Below are 17,589 nucleotides of genomic sequence, written 5' to 3'. Positions count from 1 at the left end.
TGTAGTTGTCATCCCTGCATTTGATAGCTATTTCAGACTTTGTGGAAGGCTGCAATCAATTGTTGGAGGGAAGCAATCAGGTTTTAGAGCACCTACGATTATAAGCAAGGAGCATGTATTTCTGAACCTGCGAGTAAATTTAATTATTTCTTGAGAGCTGCAATCCATATTTCATCTGTTAGAAGTCAATTTCCAGGTTCATTATTGCATTCTTGTAAATTTTCAGAAGTCAATTTTTAAATTGGATATTAGTAGCATTGTCATCAATTATTGAATTATTTCTGAATTGTTTAGTGTTGTTCATTTGTCCAAATTGATAAAGACTTAATCTATTAAAATTGTGAGCAGCTGGCTGTGAATTTAAAACATTATTTATTGAGTGATAATAATTTGCCTGCCAAATGTTTGACAAAATATCAAACTATTGATTAGTAAAAGCAAATTGATGTTTGTTAAGGATATAGCCTATTGAGGGTTATTGCAGAAACTGAATACATGTATCTACTTGATGAGTCTGATAACGATTGTAAATCTGAATAATGAATCCTCTGTAAAAGTATAAAACTTTATTAACCAGAATGACAGACTGCTGTCACTGATGACCCTCTGTTATATAGTTTGAATTTAAACTGTAATCATGAATTAATAATCGGAAAACAGTCACGTAACTGCTTGAGAAACTTGTTTCAGACTTAGAGTGAGAAATGTCAAAATCAAATTAGAGAGATGCATACCTGAATATTCATCTAATTCCAAAGTCAATCTGAATATCTTTGTGATAGTTTGCTTGCAATCTATATTCTTAAACTCAGATAAACTTTTATCTCAGTAATTTACAGTGTCTGAAGCAATTTTGAAGATATGCGTAATATCAAAGATGCCCTGATTTATTCACAAATGTTTCTTTAGAACATGAATGAGATTAGAAAGTAATATACTGGTTCCAAATTCTAAAGAAGTCACAACAAAATGAGTATCTTCAGATTTCTTCTAACTGGTTAATCTCTGCATGATTATTTGTAGTGATATCTTTGTCTTCTTATCGTCTGAACAATCTTTGCTAATATATGCAGAATTCCTTAGTAATCTTTACACAGACTTGTACTTATATGAATGTCCTATTTAAAGGAATTTCAAGACTGGCAACAATAGGTATCTAATCTGAATATTAATGTCAAATATCTTCAGACTGTTGTACCTTTGAAGTCCCCTTTTCCATACCACGTACTTCAATTGTTTGCATGTGTATATAACTTATGTCAAACTTCAGCTTTGGTTAGCTGAGCAGTTTAAGTTGTAACTTATTTTCCAACTGCCATCTTCATCATGATCTTTGACACATCTTAGTTCCATTACCACTGCCGATATGAAGCTATTTTAATATATATTGTTCTCAGACAACAAACTTCTCACGTATTTTGAAGCTGCTATAACTCCAAAACTAAATCATATTCTTTTCTTAGACTTCTGAATATATTTATTTTTAATCACTGTGTGTCATCCGATAAACTTGACAGAGTATAAAAGATATTTAAAATTCTTGATAATTATCTTGGCTGTGTGCGCTTGTGCCTCTGATATGGCCGCTTTCTTTACTATTTGTTTGTCTTATCTAATGATTGAAGAAATACATTCAACAATTATTGAGCTAGGATATAACCAGCCAACGCTTTGCAAAAGGACAAATAAAGTCTAATGTAGCAGCAAGAACCCGCTGTTTATTATAAGACAAATTCTTCTGAAGTCAAAACATTTTTCTTTCTTCTTTCAAACTGAGCCACGTACTTGTGTTGAAAAAGACAACCAAATTTGTCTTTTATCAGATTGCAGATATGATAAAATATCACCCCATACGTATTGTTGAGGCTGACAACCAGGCAAGGCGCTTAGTAGTCACAGAAAAAAAAAGTTTATTTCCAGACTGACAACCAGACAAGACAAAGATAAGTATGTAATGTTTTGTTTTTATTAGCCCCAACGGTCCAAAACATATATCTCAGCCAAGCACATAGCTTCCTTCAGAAAACAAATATTTTCTTGGTATTCATCATTTGAAAATATAATATTCACCATGACTCTCAGCAATATAGCAATCACAATAAAAGACTTTCTGAGAACAAGCAACATGGTTCTGACAGCAACCAAATGTATAGAGATCTATTTCAGATAAAAACTGTAAGCACCCTTCTCAATATATATTTCACAGCTCTATCAATGTTTTCCATTTTGACATCACAGATCTATCATTGTTTTTCATTTTGACATCAATGACATTTAACAGTTGAGTGACTGGACAACAATTGAAGATCCCTTTGAAAGTCTTTAATTATCTTTTTGTATATCATGCAAGTATAATAGTATCGACTACTGATGACTGTTTTAAGCTATAGTAGATATAACAACTGATATCATTTTTTAATACACATCAGATACTCAGTCAGTTCTTTATTTTTATAGCATAAATGATTGTATCAGATTCATTTACAATCTTTAATATAAAAATATAATCTAATTTAAATGCGAAGTCTCATATGCTAATTATTGGTAATTGGCATTCTCTTGGTAGGGAATGTTACAAGATGTTATTCCCAAGTGCAATCCAAACTCTAATTGCGAATATTAGGGTAAATCAAGTAAATTTTCAATTGGGGAAATGCTAAAACACTTTTTGTTTTTTAATCAGTAAAGGGCTGAAGCCGTAAAATTTTATTAATTTATTAAGATAATAATACAATGCAATTTGATCTCTGTTCAGTGCAGGCATGGTAGGAAAGAACAGAGTAAAGAAAACCTTTGGTCTAGCCTGAAACTTATATAGTCCAAAATTCAAATTCATCATCTCCGAAGCTGCATTGGACTAGTAGTAACAAAGTTGATAAGGATTTAAAAATCCTCATTTACATGTTTAGATTTTAATTGCATCGTTATACAATGTGTGCATAACCCTATTTACATATCATATTCTGAAACATTGGCGATAAAGTATAATTTATATTTACAAGGCCTTGATATGATCCTTCTTGATCTCCTTTTTAAATTGATTCTCTCTTGATTGTTTTCCTCGATTGTGGATGCCTTTTTTCATGAGCCCTGCTTATCCTGCAAATCTCATCCTTCTGACTAAGATCCAACTGTTAGACAATCATAGACACATTAATATATCTAAGCTGTGGTTTTATCTTTTTACCTTATTTATGATTTCCATAAACTGACCATTATCTGACTAAGTTGTATATAAGGAGGCAGATCTGATTAACAGATCCTTATGTTTGTGTCCACTTAAATCAATGCCAAGTATTGAATACAATGAAAAAGAATATAAAAATTAACATAGATATATTAGGAAGTCCTTAAATATTCGTTTTTTTTAATGCATGTATCAACTAAGATTAATGAGATGATCTTTAGGGAAGAGGTACGCAGTAACACATCTATCATGTGTTCTTATTAAAATTATTGTTAAGTGTGACATGACCAGACCTTTAATTATGAAAGATCCTTATTACCTTTATTATCTGAATCTCGCAAGGAATTACAAAACATTTTTTACTTCAGAGCTTTTTTATCCTTTTGTTTGAGTCATACTTCTTTTCACATAAGAAAATAATTGTACTTATTTATTTCCATGACCCTACATACCTAATTTTTCTTTATCATGCTTGGAGGTTTTTTTCCAAAATTGAACATTTATTCAATATTATAGTCTGTGAATGCATTTGAGAGAAAATGTTCCATGTAGAAGAGTGAACATTCTTTTGCGTGGTCGTTGGACTTTGTATATCCCGGATGGGTATTTTCCTCAAATTTGCTCAAAATAATTTTCAGAAAACCACATACATATTTTGCAAATAAAACCAACATATTAAACCAGTAATGATCTAGAATACTCATTTAAATACTCAGTTTTAATACAACTTCAGAATTGTCATTGTATCATAAATCAGCAATACAACAACCAGAAGAATTTAATCCAATCAATAAAATGATCATCTCCACACATATTTTTCGAATAAAGTCACATGATTCATCTTCTACCTCATGATATGCTGAGATCATGTTATTGCTGTTGTAGAAATCAGAACTGATGTTTTCGACTTTTTGCTGATCCTTACGGTCTTTATTAGCAAAGTGTGCCTCATTAGGATGGGAAATGGTGGAAACATTGTTTTTGTTTTCATGCCCACAAATGGTATTGATTCCTTCAACAATTTGTGCCATATCCATAGTTCTATTTTTTTGTTCATCCTCTTTGTGAATGGCTGCAATAAAATTCTGACATTCGGCCTGATATAAGGAGTAATGTGTCATCCTCCTCTTTCTCTTCAACATGTTGGATAGCTATATCCCTATCTTTCAGCAACTTCAAATAGTCTGATTTCATTCTTTCCACTGCTTTCTTGAGAGTGTGAAGGTTTGCACTATCAATTCTTTTCATTGTTTCCTTCACCTTTTCAACATCTTTAATTTCCCACATGGTTTCTTTAATGATTTTACGAGTGTTATCAAAATCCACTAAGGCTGCAATAACCATATCATTTGATACATTCACCATATCTTCCAAATCATATGCTCCAAAATGGTCCTTCAAATCAGGCCCTAAAGTAACATCATCTTTCTCTAGTTCTTGAATGCTAGATTCATTTTTACATTCAGCTGTACCATTTTCAGAATTTTCCTTCCTCTTAAGATGTATTGTCTCATCAGCTATCACGTCAATGTCTTTACATAATTAATTCTCATTGATAGTCTCATTTTCAGCCTTAGGATCACCATAATCTTTGTCAATAATAACCTCAAACTCACCAAATAGGATGCTAGAATTACCATTAACCATGACAGTTGCCCTCTTATGGCCTTTGTTAGGTTGAAGTTGAACTAATGAGTCCTCAACTTCCTCAACACTGATCTTCAATTCTTCAGCTGACTCTTCCTGCTTGTTACCTCCACAAATGTGATCAAGTGACCAAAATTGTTTGGAAGTGAAACAAGTCTGCTCTTCCCCCATTTTGTTCTCGCTCATTTTCTAGTGTTCTACAACCTATAATTCTGTCACTTTTAGTTATTGTTTAGCCTGCTGTTGTTTGTACTTCTCAACTTTTGACTCACATTGTTTAAGCACCTTGTTAACCAAGTTACAAGCAGATTTTGAAGCCTTTTGTTCTCTGTTTGAAATTGCTAACAACATTTGTAGGTGTGGCTGTTAATGAGCATCACTCATTAATTTTCATACCATAATGTTTTCTATGGCCATAGTAACATCCACATCGTATTCTTCCCTGATTGTGCCTAATGGATTTTGAAACATGGTGTGTATTAAACCATACAATCCCATGTCAAGCATAAGATTGCATAATCTGATTTCTGCAAATGACTTTAGCATAGCAGCCCTTCTAGGGAAATGACTACCACTACTATTCCCAAGATTTTGAAAACTATCAACAATAAGTTGTATTACCTCCTTCATGACGTTTTCTTCATAAGGTTCTTGCGGTGCTAAAATTCTTATGATTTCCATTAGACAAGAAGCGATTACTAGTTTTATCTCGGCATCTGAATGTTTCAGCCACTTGTGTTGATTCTACCCCATAACTGTAGGAACAAGAGCTGTCTGCAATAAATTAGAGGGTAGTTATTCAACCATGGCTAAGCATCCTTCCAATTCAATCAATGTGCCAAGAACCTTTCCCCTATTTTAAAATTCCAATCCAAGTTTGCTATGTGTTTTATAAAGCACGTTGACTAAACTGGCTTTGGTGCCATTTTGGAAAAAATTGCTAATCTGATGTTCACTCCCATAGTTTGAAAGACACTGTCTTTGTCCAATAATAGCTGAAAAGAATACACTGTCTGGCGTATGTTCATTGCCTTGCTAATTGGTACCTTCCAATCCAAACCAACAAAACTTTGTGACAATATACTATAGTAATCCACTGTCCCAAAAATGCCTCAACAGATCTGAACTGTAATTAGGAATTTTGTAAGATCTCTTATGTAGTTTGACTATAATTCTTATTTTTTTGACAATACTACATATATTTACTTATCACTATGAAACCTTTGAGTTTTATATGATGTCAAATAGTTTCAACACTTGTTTTCTGTAATGACTTGTATTGATCCCCGAACTGTTAGAAACTCATTCAGGGCAGACCCATACATTAGAAGTTCCAATGCTGATTTTTGCTATCTTTCATGAGAATGAAATCAGATTCTCTGAAGATGCCAACATTCAACTGGATGCGTGCACCACTCCTTACACGACAAAAAATTTAAAGTTCCTCCTTGCTCAGACACAGTAGGAATAAATTCGTGGGAAATGTTCAAATGAATACTTTTTCAAAACATATTTCAAAGTGTTTCAAGTAGAAGGAATGGAAGAATCCGTCAAAATTACAACTATCCCTAACAATACGTTTTTGACTTTTTGGACAACTCAGAACTAGGTGATAGGAAATTGATGTTTGTTCTAGGAATAATCTCTACCCAAATCCAAGCAGCATGAATTCACTATTTTTTTAAGTATATGTATGTCCTTTAGTTTGCACACAGCTCGACTATCCCTAGGTAGAAACATAACATTCTCTCTGCAACTTCTGATAGTATATATTGAGATCTGATTTTGGAATCACATAAAATTCTTCAACTCTATATTAAAATCATCAGGCCAAACCATAGTATGTGCTTAAGGTTCAAAAAGAAATTAGTTTAATTATCTAACAAGATGCTCGGATCATAACGACAAGTAAAGCAACCTACTAGACACTTGTTCTTCAATTCCAGTCACTTCTATTCACCTCTCGGAAGATTTTTGCTACCACCTGTACTGGCAGTTATGAGGTGTTACTGTAATTAACCCCTTTGAGAGAGAATGGTTGTTCTGTCATAGGAATGACAAGCACCCAAAATGGATTCCAGTTGTATTGTATATGACTTTACTACAAGGTTTTGTGTGCAAATCCCAATCTTGTGGTTCAAAATTATTATAATATTCTACCATTCTCCCACAAGCATACAATCCGCTTTAGGCCCAGCTCTTGTTTAGTAACGTAAACATAGCCTCTGTGGCCATCCACTGCTCCTAGTCATCTATTCCCAGAAAACATCTGACACTTGCTCAAGAAGGTTTAACTTATTTTATCCCTTCACAACAATAGTTATTATTCTTGCACTAGTGCCGAAAGTGCCAAAGTTATTTTTGTTCCCTTCATTTCACAGTCCTTTTCCAAACATTCCCATCAAATGCTTCACAGCAGAAATTCTTCTGCAAACATTCTTGTCAAATGCTTCACAAACCGCACAAACTCTCCTGGCAGTTGTGTATTTGCCCAACATATAGCGTGAGTCATTCATACGCTTGGTATACAAAAATGCTCGCCAACAACACCAAATATCACAAACTAACGTTATTTAACCCGACTTTTATCTAAGATTTCAGATTGTTAGAGCTTGAATTGGCATTCAGAATTGCCATTTCACCTTCCCTCAAGCCTTTTCGACATGCAAGATAATAAGTTATTGCCCCTCACAATATTCAAAATATCGAGCGCAGGTCTGAAACAACTGCCAGAATATGTATATATATTTTTACAGATCGCATTTAGCAATACCCGACAATAGCCAAAATTGGTTGAAATGTTTGTCTTTGATGTGTCTATTACGTAGACTTAAATTCGTGCCAAATAAATATCGAGTCAAAGCTTCTCACTCTTGAATCAAAGAAAGGAATCAATAAAACAATTTCCAAATATTTTCTAGTCAAGTCCTACCGACAATATAATAATTCAACACAGTAAGACAAAAATGCTTCCAACAAATTCAAAAGATGACTGGCTAAAAAAATAGACTCCGTTTCTTTCCAGAAAGCCAACTTGACTGTAATCGACTCACTTGGAGTTATCTTCCAAACATGTAGGTAGTAACTGTTCCAAAGAAAAATCTTGTCTCGAGAATTTTTTCCGTTCTGAGTGTCAATTTTCTGCACTTAAATAACCATTCAACTCCAAACAACAGCTATCATTTGATTCAAAACATTTGTGGCAATCATTCCAAAACCTCAGTTTCCTAAATCAACACAAAAATATTTTCTAGGTTGCATGAGCTCAAATGGCGACTGTGAGCCACGACACTCACAACAGAACAAATGATGCCATTAAAATGTTTCACCCGAGTAGCATGAAAAAGTATGAAAATACTAGTGAACATTACAAAATGTTTTGCTGTGACTTTACCATTGAACTTATTTTCTGCACGGAAATAATGAGCTTTTATGGCCCAATAATATTTAATCTTTCATTTGCTTGATAAATTTATTTTGATATACATCAATCGCTTGGTATTATTCTCATTCAAATGAGATGTAATATTTCACCCACAACTATATAATAAATCCCTCTAGAGTCTAAACAGACCAGGAATTTATTAAATTTAAAAAAAATTCAGGTGGCCATGATATTCAAGAAATAATGTAAACATACCTTTGGCATCACCCCAAAACCACTGATAAAGTTTACAGAAAAAGTGGGAACTTAACTTTGTTAAGAGAAGCCAATTAGCATATTCTGATACCAGTTGTTCAAAGCATTTCATTTTTGGCATAAAACCCTTGATAAAATAATATTTTCTCTATGGAAAGATTTCACATTTTTAGCCCTTTTGTAAATGTCTCTGAAGAGAAACCTCATTGCCTGGCAAGACCATCACCTCTGATTATACTTGATAGAATGGTAGGACTAGTGCTCTGATAAAAACTCCTGGTAAACAATTTCCAGCATCTTCACAGGCTAACAGGATAGACTGCATTGATATTCCTATAATATCCCAGATGGGTATTTCCTTTCACTCAAAATAATTTTAAGAAAACCACATACATATTTTGCAAATAAAACCAACAGATTAAACCAGCAATGAATTGGAATATTTATTAAAATACTCTGTTTTAATACAACTTCACAATTGTCATTGTATTATAAATCAGCAATACAACAAAATCCAATCTTAAAAATAGTGTGTTACAGTCAAATTGGAGAGAAACAACAATGTGCACTTGTAACTCCGAATTTAAATTCTGATATGAATTCACCACAGATGATGAATTGGGGCTATGTCCAATCCACCAAGAAATCTTGAAGGTTTTCCATCCTTAGGCTTCGACAAAGAAAGCTAGAAGCTTCCCAAAGTTCTCCAAGGAGAAACCAGAAATTCAATTTCAAATCCAAGCATACCCAAAATGAGTCTCCCTTCTTTTAATGCATCAAGCTATGACCCTTTAGTTTCCACCTCTATGTCTTTCATCCTCTTCTTCCTTTGTAACCTTAATACCCTTTATAATATTAAATTAACCCATTTTATAAATTTTCTTTAAACTCTCATAAGCCAAATTTAATATTATGAATTTAACTTCAAAATTCCTAATGTCCCAAAAAGGGGACATTATAGCCTCCTTATTACGAAGTAATTGGAAAATATTTGCTTGATATTAACAGTGATCAAGAAATCAATTTACACAAGAGATTGAACGATGTTTTCTTAGGAAACAATTGTAAAGAATATCAAGATTCTATTCTAGAAACAAGAAACTAAATATTAGAAACTTTCTAATATATACAAGAGATTACAATAGATAACCATTATATACTAAACAAAGATAATAGAAACCATCTATTATCGTAATACCCTCCCTTAATGGTTAATCTATCCAGAGCACGAAGCTGTCAAAAGGTGTAAAAGGTAGATTTTGTCTGCTCGTAGTGCTCTGCATTGTTCGTTGTGGGCTAACCAAATTGCTTAGATATGGCAGCTAAGTGCTTCTGACATTCAACCTTCATGTGCCCATACTTGTGGCAATAGTTGCATTGAATGTTCTTTTTCTTGGAGCCTTCTGAAGCTAGACCAAAGGACCTCTGCTTAGAAGACTGCTGTGAACCAGAACTGCCTTATCACTATGGCGATATTTGAAGATGGTTAGCATTCGTTGTTTCCACGTTCCATTATTGGGACTATTGAACTTTTGATTTCCCTTGAGAAAAATATTACTCAGAGATCCATAGCACCTTTTTTAATTAAAAAGCATGAAAATTTGTGAAGGCACGTACTTCGAGGCAAAAAAAAGAAGACCCAAAAAAATTGAAGTGATACCCAAAAGAGAGCTCAGAAAACCCAAAAAGAATATGTTATCAATTTTCAGACCCGCTAGCTCAAAAATTGAGGCACCCGAAAAGTTTGACGATAACCCAGTTGAGCTCTCAAAAACACTCCAAGAATCTATAATCAGAAAAAAATTTGAGTCCAAAAATTAGGGTTTCAAACAAAAACCTCCATGTTAACAACAGAGAATAACTCTTAATTTTCAAAGGATTCATTCGTGCTAGTTGCAGATAGGACGTTAGTTGCAGATAGAAGGGTGCGAGTTTGCAGACTAGAAAAAATGTGGCGAGTTATAGACAAAATGATGCATTTTTTTGGCAAAAAACCCTAGTCGAACCAAAGGTTTTGGAAGCAAATATGCATGAAAATAATTTCAAAAATAAAAGGCAGGTAATTTCAACCAAGAAATTATAATTATTTTCGAATTTTTTTAGAGTATTGGCTCTGATACCATATTATGAAGTAATTGGCAAATATTTGCTTGATATTAATTGTGATCAAGAGATCAATTTATACAAGAGAACCATATTACGAAGTAATCGGAAAATATTTGCTTGATAGTAATTGTGATCAAGAGATCAATTTATACAAGAGACTGAACGATGTTTCCTTAGGAACAATTGTAAATAAAAGAAACATTCTAATCTAGAAGCAAGAAACTAAATATTTGAAACTTCCTAATATATACAGGAGATTACAATAGATAACCATTAGATACTAAACAAAGATAATAGAATCTATCTATTATCATAATATTAACCCCCTTTATAATATTAAATTAACCCATTTTATAAATTTGCTTTAAACTCTCATAAGCCAAATTTAATATTATGAATTTAACTTCAGAATTCCTAATGTCCCAAAAAGGGGACAATACAGACTCCTTATTGTTCTTTCACCCATCAAGAGCACAATAATGTAAATGCTGCCAAAAATTACTCAGATGACAATCCAATTGGTTGATTTAACGGGTGGCTTTACATGACTTAAATCTTTTGTTAAAAATCTGAAATGGTTGGGTAAGTTCAAGTTACGAAATTTTGGTTTATTCAGTTCCTCTACGCTTTAGTACCATGGCAGCATCTTGTATGGCCTTTCTAACTCTTTCCCTTACATTTACTGTGCATTGTGTGGTGTTTTAATTGAAATGGACTGTTTGATTTCTAGGACTAGTAAATTTAAAGGTTTTAGGGACGATGGAGGGTAAAATTGTGACATGCAATCTCTCTTGGGTCCTGCCTGTGATATCTTGTATTCAATTTTTGAACTTCCCATTCATATTCATGACAAATTTTTCTTATCTTACAGGAATACTATGATCCAAATCGATCAATGCTAGAGCTTGTATTTGCACCTGCAGAAGAATGGATTGGTCGCAGTGACACTGACATCCTTGAGGCTACTCTTATGGAACTTTCAAAACTATTTCCTGATGAAATTGCAATAGATGGAAGCAAAGCAAAGGTTTTGAAGTATCATATTGTTAAAACCCCACGGTAACTGTTTGTCCGTTATTTTATTTTGCTCTTTTCTTTTGTGTTTGATGCAGTATCATAAACTTTAAAGCTATTCTTCTCCACTCAACTCATGCCGCTATTGTGGATGAGGCAATCAAAAGAAGTAAATGCTAGTAATGCCTACAAGTTCACCATATTAATATCAGCTTGAGAAAGTGAAAAGAAAGTATTGGTTCATGCGAGAGCAATATTATATGAAAATTTCATAACCTATCTTCTAGGTTTTCAAACAGCATATATTTAATTGAAAATAGAGTGCAAATGGTTATGTATAAATGAAGCAAGATTTGTATTTGTGCCTACTAGATTTGCTGCCAAGTAACCCCAAGTGAGCCCCAACTGTCAAATGCAAAGACTCTGTCAGTTTTACTCTGTGGGACCAATGAGTTTGCAGAAACTCATTAGTTCCGACTATAATTGCCATGAGATTGGTACAGTATAAGAGATAGATACTAATACTGGTGTGCCATTCAAAAAGAAGATAGATGGATACTTGAGATGTGAAAATGAATGCTATGGTCAAACAAAATGCAGGACTTGATACAAAGCCACAAGTTACACTTTAAGTTCACTTGCAATACAAAGCTTGCAAATTTATTTAAACAATTTTTAACTGCTGGCACACAAAATGAGACATCTGGATAAACATTTAGAAGACAAATTGATATTATAAATGATACTGTGTAAATAACAAATTCACAACACTAACTACTCAATGAATAGCAATTTTAAGATAATACAGGCACAAGAATTATCACTGATGATACTAATGACATTAATATTGTTTATAGAGGAATTGCACAAAATTAAATGTTCAATTGCTACTAGTAACGCTAAATAGTGTTTTAAAGTGAATATAAGATTTCTTAAATTGTTTGATTTATTAATCATATTGGAGTTGCTAGTTCAACCAATGATTAAAATGATTACATTCATCCCCTAAATGCTAACACACCTTGCATGATGAGATACACTCGAAGCTAAATAGGGAATGCTTAAAATAAAGAAAATTTATAAATTGCAGGATTCAACTAAATAGAGCTTATTGTGGAAGATGTTTTTGTTCTAGAAAATGATAATGAGTGCTTTTCAACGTGGGCTATAAAAATACTTTTTTGGAAGCCAGCTATAGATGATTATATTTCGATAATGCTTTGTTATGTTCTTACAAAGTTTGGCAAAGCCTTTGATGAAAATCTAAACATTTGACAATTCAATGAACCTTTGTGACTCAAATCCAAAGTCATTTGGTGATGCTTTGGAAATCCACTTTCCTATTTTCATTACAAAATTTTGAGAAACCCTCAATTTTTTTTCGAAGTTTGATTGTTCAACAACTTGCTTGAATTATGAACATATTCTCATTCACTCTTTCAAAAAATCACCTCCTTATCTTGATTAATAAAATTGGATGTTGAATCTTTTGTACAACTTCATTATTGGAGACAATGTTATGATTGCTCAATCTCTAAGAGACACCATAGTGACAACATTTCTTTTTAGTTGAATAAAAAATTAGAAATTGGACTGTCGATATCATAACACAATGAATTATGAAAAATAGAATAGGCCAACTCTATCAACCAATGCTAGTGAAATTGATTATTTTGTTATGATATTCACAATCAATCTTACAGATTTTTGAGAAATAAATAAAATCTTTTATTTGTTCATAAACTATAAATATAAATTTACTTCTAATATTCATATAGATGATGGCTGCAGTTTGTTTAAATATCAATAACTTTTTAATAGTTTTAGATTAAGGTAAAAACAAGTTTTGAAAGGACTCGAAACCCTTTACAAAAAACTAAAGATAAACATTAAAGCACCACTAGGTTTTACAAGGACCTGAAACTTAAAGTTTTAAACAATGAAACCAGGTTTTACAGGGACCCGAAACCAAAAGTTTAAATAACTTTTTAATAGTTATTAATTACTAATTACTAATATTAAAATAATTTAGATGACATAACAAAGTGGGCATGCTTTAACCAGCCTCATCACATTAAAGAAAAACTTGCAAGAGTATAGAAAAAATTGATAAGATAGAATCGCAGTAGTGAATTGGGTGGAAATTTTGGAATGGATAAAACCATAGCTCTGTTGAATGAGAGCTATTACTCACCAGGGATGAATGCTGATGTAAAGAAGATGGTTCAAGGATGTAGAATTTGCCAACATGAAAAGGGGGTGAAACAAGATACTAGGTTGTATCAATCACTACCAATACTAGAGAGGCCTTGGGAACATATTAACATGAATTTTGTTTTGTTATTACCTTAGACACAAAGAGGTAATGATTTAGTTTTTGTTGTGTTGTAAGATTGTTGCAAGCATGAATGCTGATGATATTCCTATGGGGGAGTATTGTAAATGTGTTACTATGATAATATGTTACATTCACGACTGAGTTTATCATTGATGTCAACATAGCACTTTTCTGTGGTATTTGACAAAAGAATGACGGAAAGATCAAGTTGGTACGGACGGCTAGTTGAGTATTATAACTATCTGAGCTTATGAGAGATACATTTGAGTATCTGGTATATATAGTTAATGTCGGAAGAAGAAATGATAAGTCTGGAAGAAGTTATGTAAGTTTTGGTGATGTCTATTTTGAGATAGAGTTTACAAAGGCATGTTCTAGTAAACTTATTATATCTCCTAGCAGAACTGTTATTTTGAGAATTGAGGTTGAGGATATGAAGAAGACATGTTGGTGATGACATGGCTAAGATCGCTCGTCATAATATTGCGCGTATCGAAAGTTATTCAAGATGCAAGGCGGAATATTAATGTTATCGCTAAGTGTAACATGTTCTTAATGTGGTCCTATAATGATTAATTGAGAAGGTCTAACAACCGACTTAGGGAATTGTTTTGTGGACTCGGTATAAAGGAAGGACATTTTCTTTTATCATATGACATGGTTGATGATTGATGATAAGCAGCAGTAAGAGCGAAATGCAAAGTCAAGCAGAGTAGTGTGGAAGTGAAGGAAACTTCATTGCCGAGGTTTTGTTGAGTGATCCGAGGTTTGATATTTGGATCCGAAGTTCGTGACCTGGTCTACAAGGTCTGAAAATGATTGGTTCGGTTGATAGAACAAAGAAAAGAAGAAAATAACAATAAACTGCATGTTTAAGTAGTGAGCTCTTCTTGTAGTTGAAATTGCACGTTTGGGCAGTGGACTCTTTTTGCATACATTATACAACTCCTAATAGGGTTGACACAACTCCTAACAAGGTTGGAATCTCCTAACAAGGATTCAAAGTCTCCTAACAGAGACTCTATGTACTAAATGTTGTAATAGACTCCTAATAGGGTCCATCCTCTAACAAGGAATATTTATATTAGTACATCATCTTGTGGATATTATTTCCATCAGGGTTTTCCATCTGATCAAGTGTTTCCCTAGTTAACATATCTGGTGTAATTGTCTATGCGCATCTTATTATCGTTGCTATTTACTTTGGTTGAATGGTTAAGTTTTTTTAAAGAAGATAAATGTTTTAATTGTTGGAAAGTATTGATCTACTTACAAAGAGAGAGCTAGAAGGTATGGAAATTCTTGTTTGTTGGACATGTAAAGAGTTTGGTCATTTTTCGAGTAAATGTCCTAAGAGACTGAGAAAAGCTATGAAAGAGGAATTGGATCGGATAGTAAAGAATGAGACATGGGAATTGGTCCCTAGACTAGCAAATAAGAATGTGATAGAAACTAAATGGGCATTTAGGAACAAGAAGAATGAACAAGGTGAAGTTGTAAGGAACAAGGCAAGATTGGTTTGTAAAGGTTACTCACAGCAAGAAGGGAAAGACTATGATGAGACCTATGCTCCAGTGGCTAGGATAGAAGCAATAAGATTATTCTTAGCCTATGCAGCACAGAAGAAATTCAAAGAGTATGAGATGGATGTTAAGTCAACATTTCTTAATGGAGAACTTGAAGAAGAAGTGTACATCGAGCAACTTGAAGGTTATCCGTTGATAGATGACAAGGACATAGCATGCAGATTGAGGAAATCATCATATGGATTGAAACAAGCACCTGGAACTTGGTATGCAAGGTTGGACAAGCATTTGACAAAGCTTGGATATAGCAAAGGTATGAAAGACAATAATCTCTATTGGGAAGAAATTGATGATGGTTTGATGATTTTGGTAATATTTGTTGATGATATCATATTTGGAGGAAATAATAAAGAGAGTGACAAATTTGCTGAAGAGATGAAGAAAAAATTGAAATGAGTATGATAGGAGAAATGAAATACTTTCTAGGATTATAGATTGTACAGAATAAAGAAAGAATCTTTATTTCTCAAACTAAGTACTTGAAGGATTTATTGAAAAGGTTTGGTTTAGAAACATGCAAACCCATTGGAACACCTACGGTAATTGGACACAAGTTATCTACAAAGGATGAGATACCTATGTTGAGCAGAAGAAGTACAGATCTATGATTAAAGGATTGCAATATTTGACTCACACAAGGTTGGATATAGCAAATGCAGTTGGAATTGTTGCAAGATTCCAAGCTGATCCTGGAGAAGCACAATATGCAGCAGTCAAAAGGATATTTAGATATCTAAAGGGAACATTTGAGTTCGGATTGTGGTATGATAGATCTAATGAGTTTACTCTAAGTGCTTATATTGATGCTGATTGGGCAGGCAGTATGGATGATAGAAAGAACACCAATGGTGGAGCCTTCTTTCTTGGTTAAGTAAGAAGCAGGATTGTACATCACAAAGTACAACGGAAGCAGAATATGTTGCAGCAGCAAACAATTGCAATCAATTTGTTTGGATGAAGCAGATGCTGAAGGATATAATGATAGAAATCAGTGAACCTGTTGTTATACATTGTGACAACACAAGCACGGTAGATATGTCTAAGAATCCAGTGTTGCATTCGAGGACTAAGCATATTTCTATTAAGTATCACATGTTGAGAGAGAAAGTTGCAAAAAAGGAAATCAAATTGGAGTATGTGAGCACTAAAGAGAAGATTGTAGATATATTCATTAAGCCTCTTCCCAAAGATACTTTTGAGTATTTGCGAGGTATGCTTGGGGTTATGCCCCTTCCTACATCAGAGTAGAAGATGCAAAAGTGCATCAGTCTAGTGTAACAGAGTACCATTGTTGTTTGGATTGAATGTTGATGCTTCCTATATGGGGGAGTATCTATGATGGACAAAGTCATCTAGGACTCTTGTTGGATCTTGTTTTGAACACTGTCTTTTGACACTTGAGCTATTAAGAATCAGTTGTTGCAGAGTTTGATGCAGTAAAGTTGGTTGCTGAAACCTTTGACATTGATTTCAATGGGGGATATGTTCGGCATGAAAAACAACATGGTAAAACAGTATGATAGTTGGAGAAGTTTGGCATGAGTATAGTATGTTTGAAGAAGTACAACATGGAATGACAGTTTGACAGAAAGCACATTGAGGTATATCAATGGGGGAAGAATGATTAATGAAGAGAATTTGAAAAGATGAACAATATTTTGTTGGTATTCTTGGAACTAGATGTTTTCATCTATGTTACCATCAATGCCAAAGGGGGAGATTGTTGCAAGCATAAATGCTGATGATATTCCTATGGGGGAGTATTGTAGATGTGTTACTACAACGATAAGTTACATCCATGATTGAGTTTGTCATTGATGTCAACATAGCAGTTTTCTGTGGTATCTGACAGAAGAACAACGGAAAGATCAAGTTGGTACAGACGACTAGTTGAGTATTATAACTATCCGAGGTTATGAGAGATACATCTGAGTATCTGGTATATATAGCTAATGTCGGAAGAAGAAATGATAACTCTGGAAGAAGTTATGTAAGTTTTGGTGATGTCTGTTCTGAGATAGAGTTTACTAAGGCATGTTCTATTAAACTTGTTATATCTACTAGCAAAATT

The 17,589-nt window shown here is 33.5% G+C and overlaps 1 protein-coding gene across 1 annotated transcript in view; it reads left to right on the top strand.

The window, feature by feature from the left end:
- The window catches only part of PDS3 (phytoene desaturase 3), a 206,270-nt gene that overhangs the window by 176,191 nt on the left and 12,490 nt on the right, over positions 1-17,589 (top strand). Inside the window, exon 12 of the mRNA XM_089813998.1 lies at positions 11,452-11,639. Coding sequence (XP_089670124.1) covers positions 11,452-11,639 — 188 coding nt within the window. The remainder of the gene's footprint in view (positions 1-11,451; positions 11,640-17,589) is intronic.

Source organism: Cupressus sempervirens, chromosome 2 (assembly GCF_028749045.1).
Source record: "Cupressus sempervirens isolate cs-2001-9-10 chromosome 2, ASM2874904v1, whole genome shotgun sequence".
In the NCBI taxonomy this organism is placed as follows: Eukaryota; Viridiplantae; Streptophyta; class Pinopsida; order Cupressales; family Cupressaceae; genus Cupressus; species Cupressus sempervirens.
Note: the sequence above shows the minus strand (reverse complement) of the source record. Positions and strands in the feature narration are given on the sequence as shown.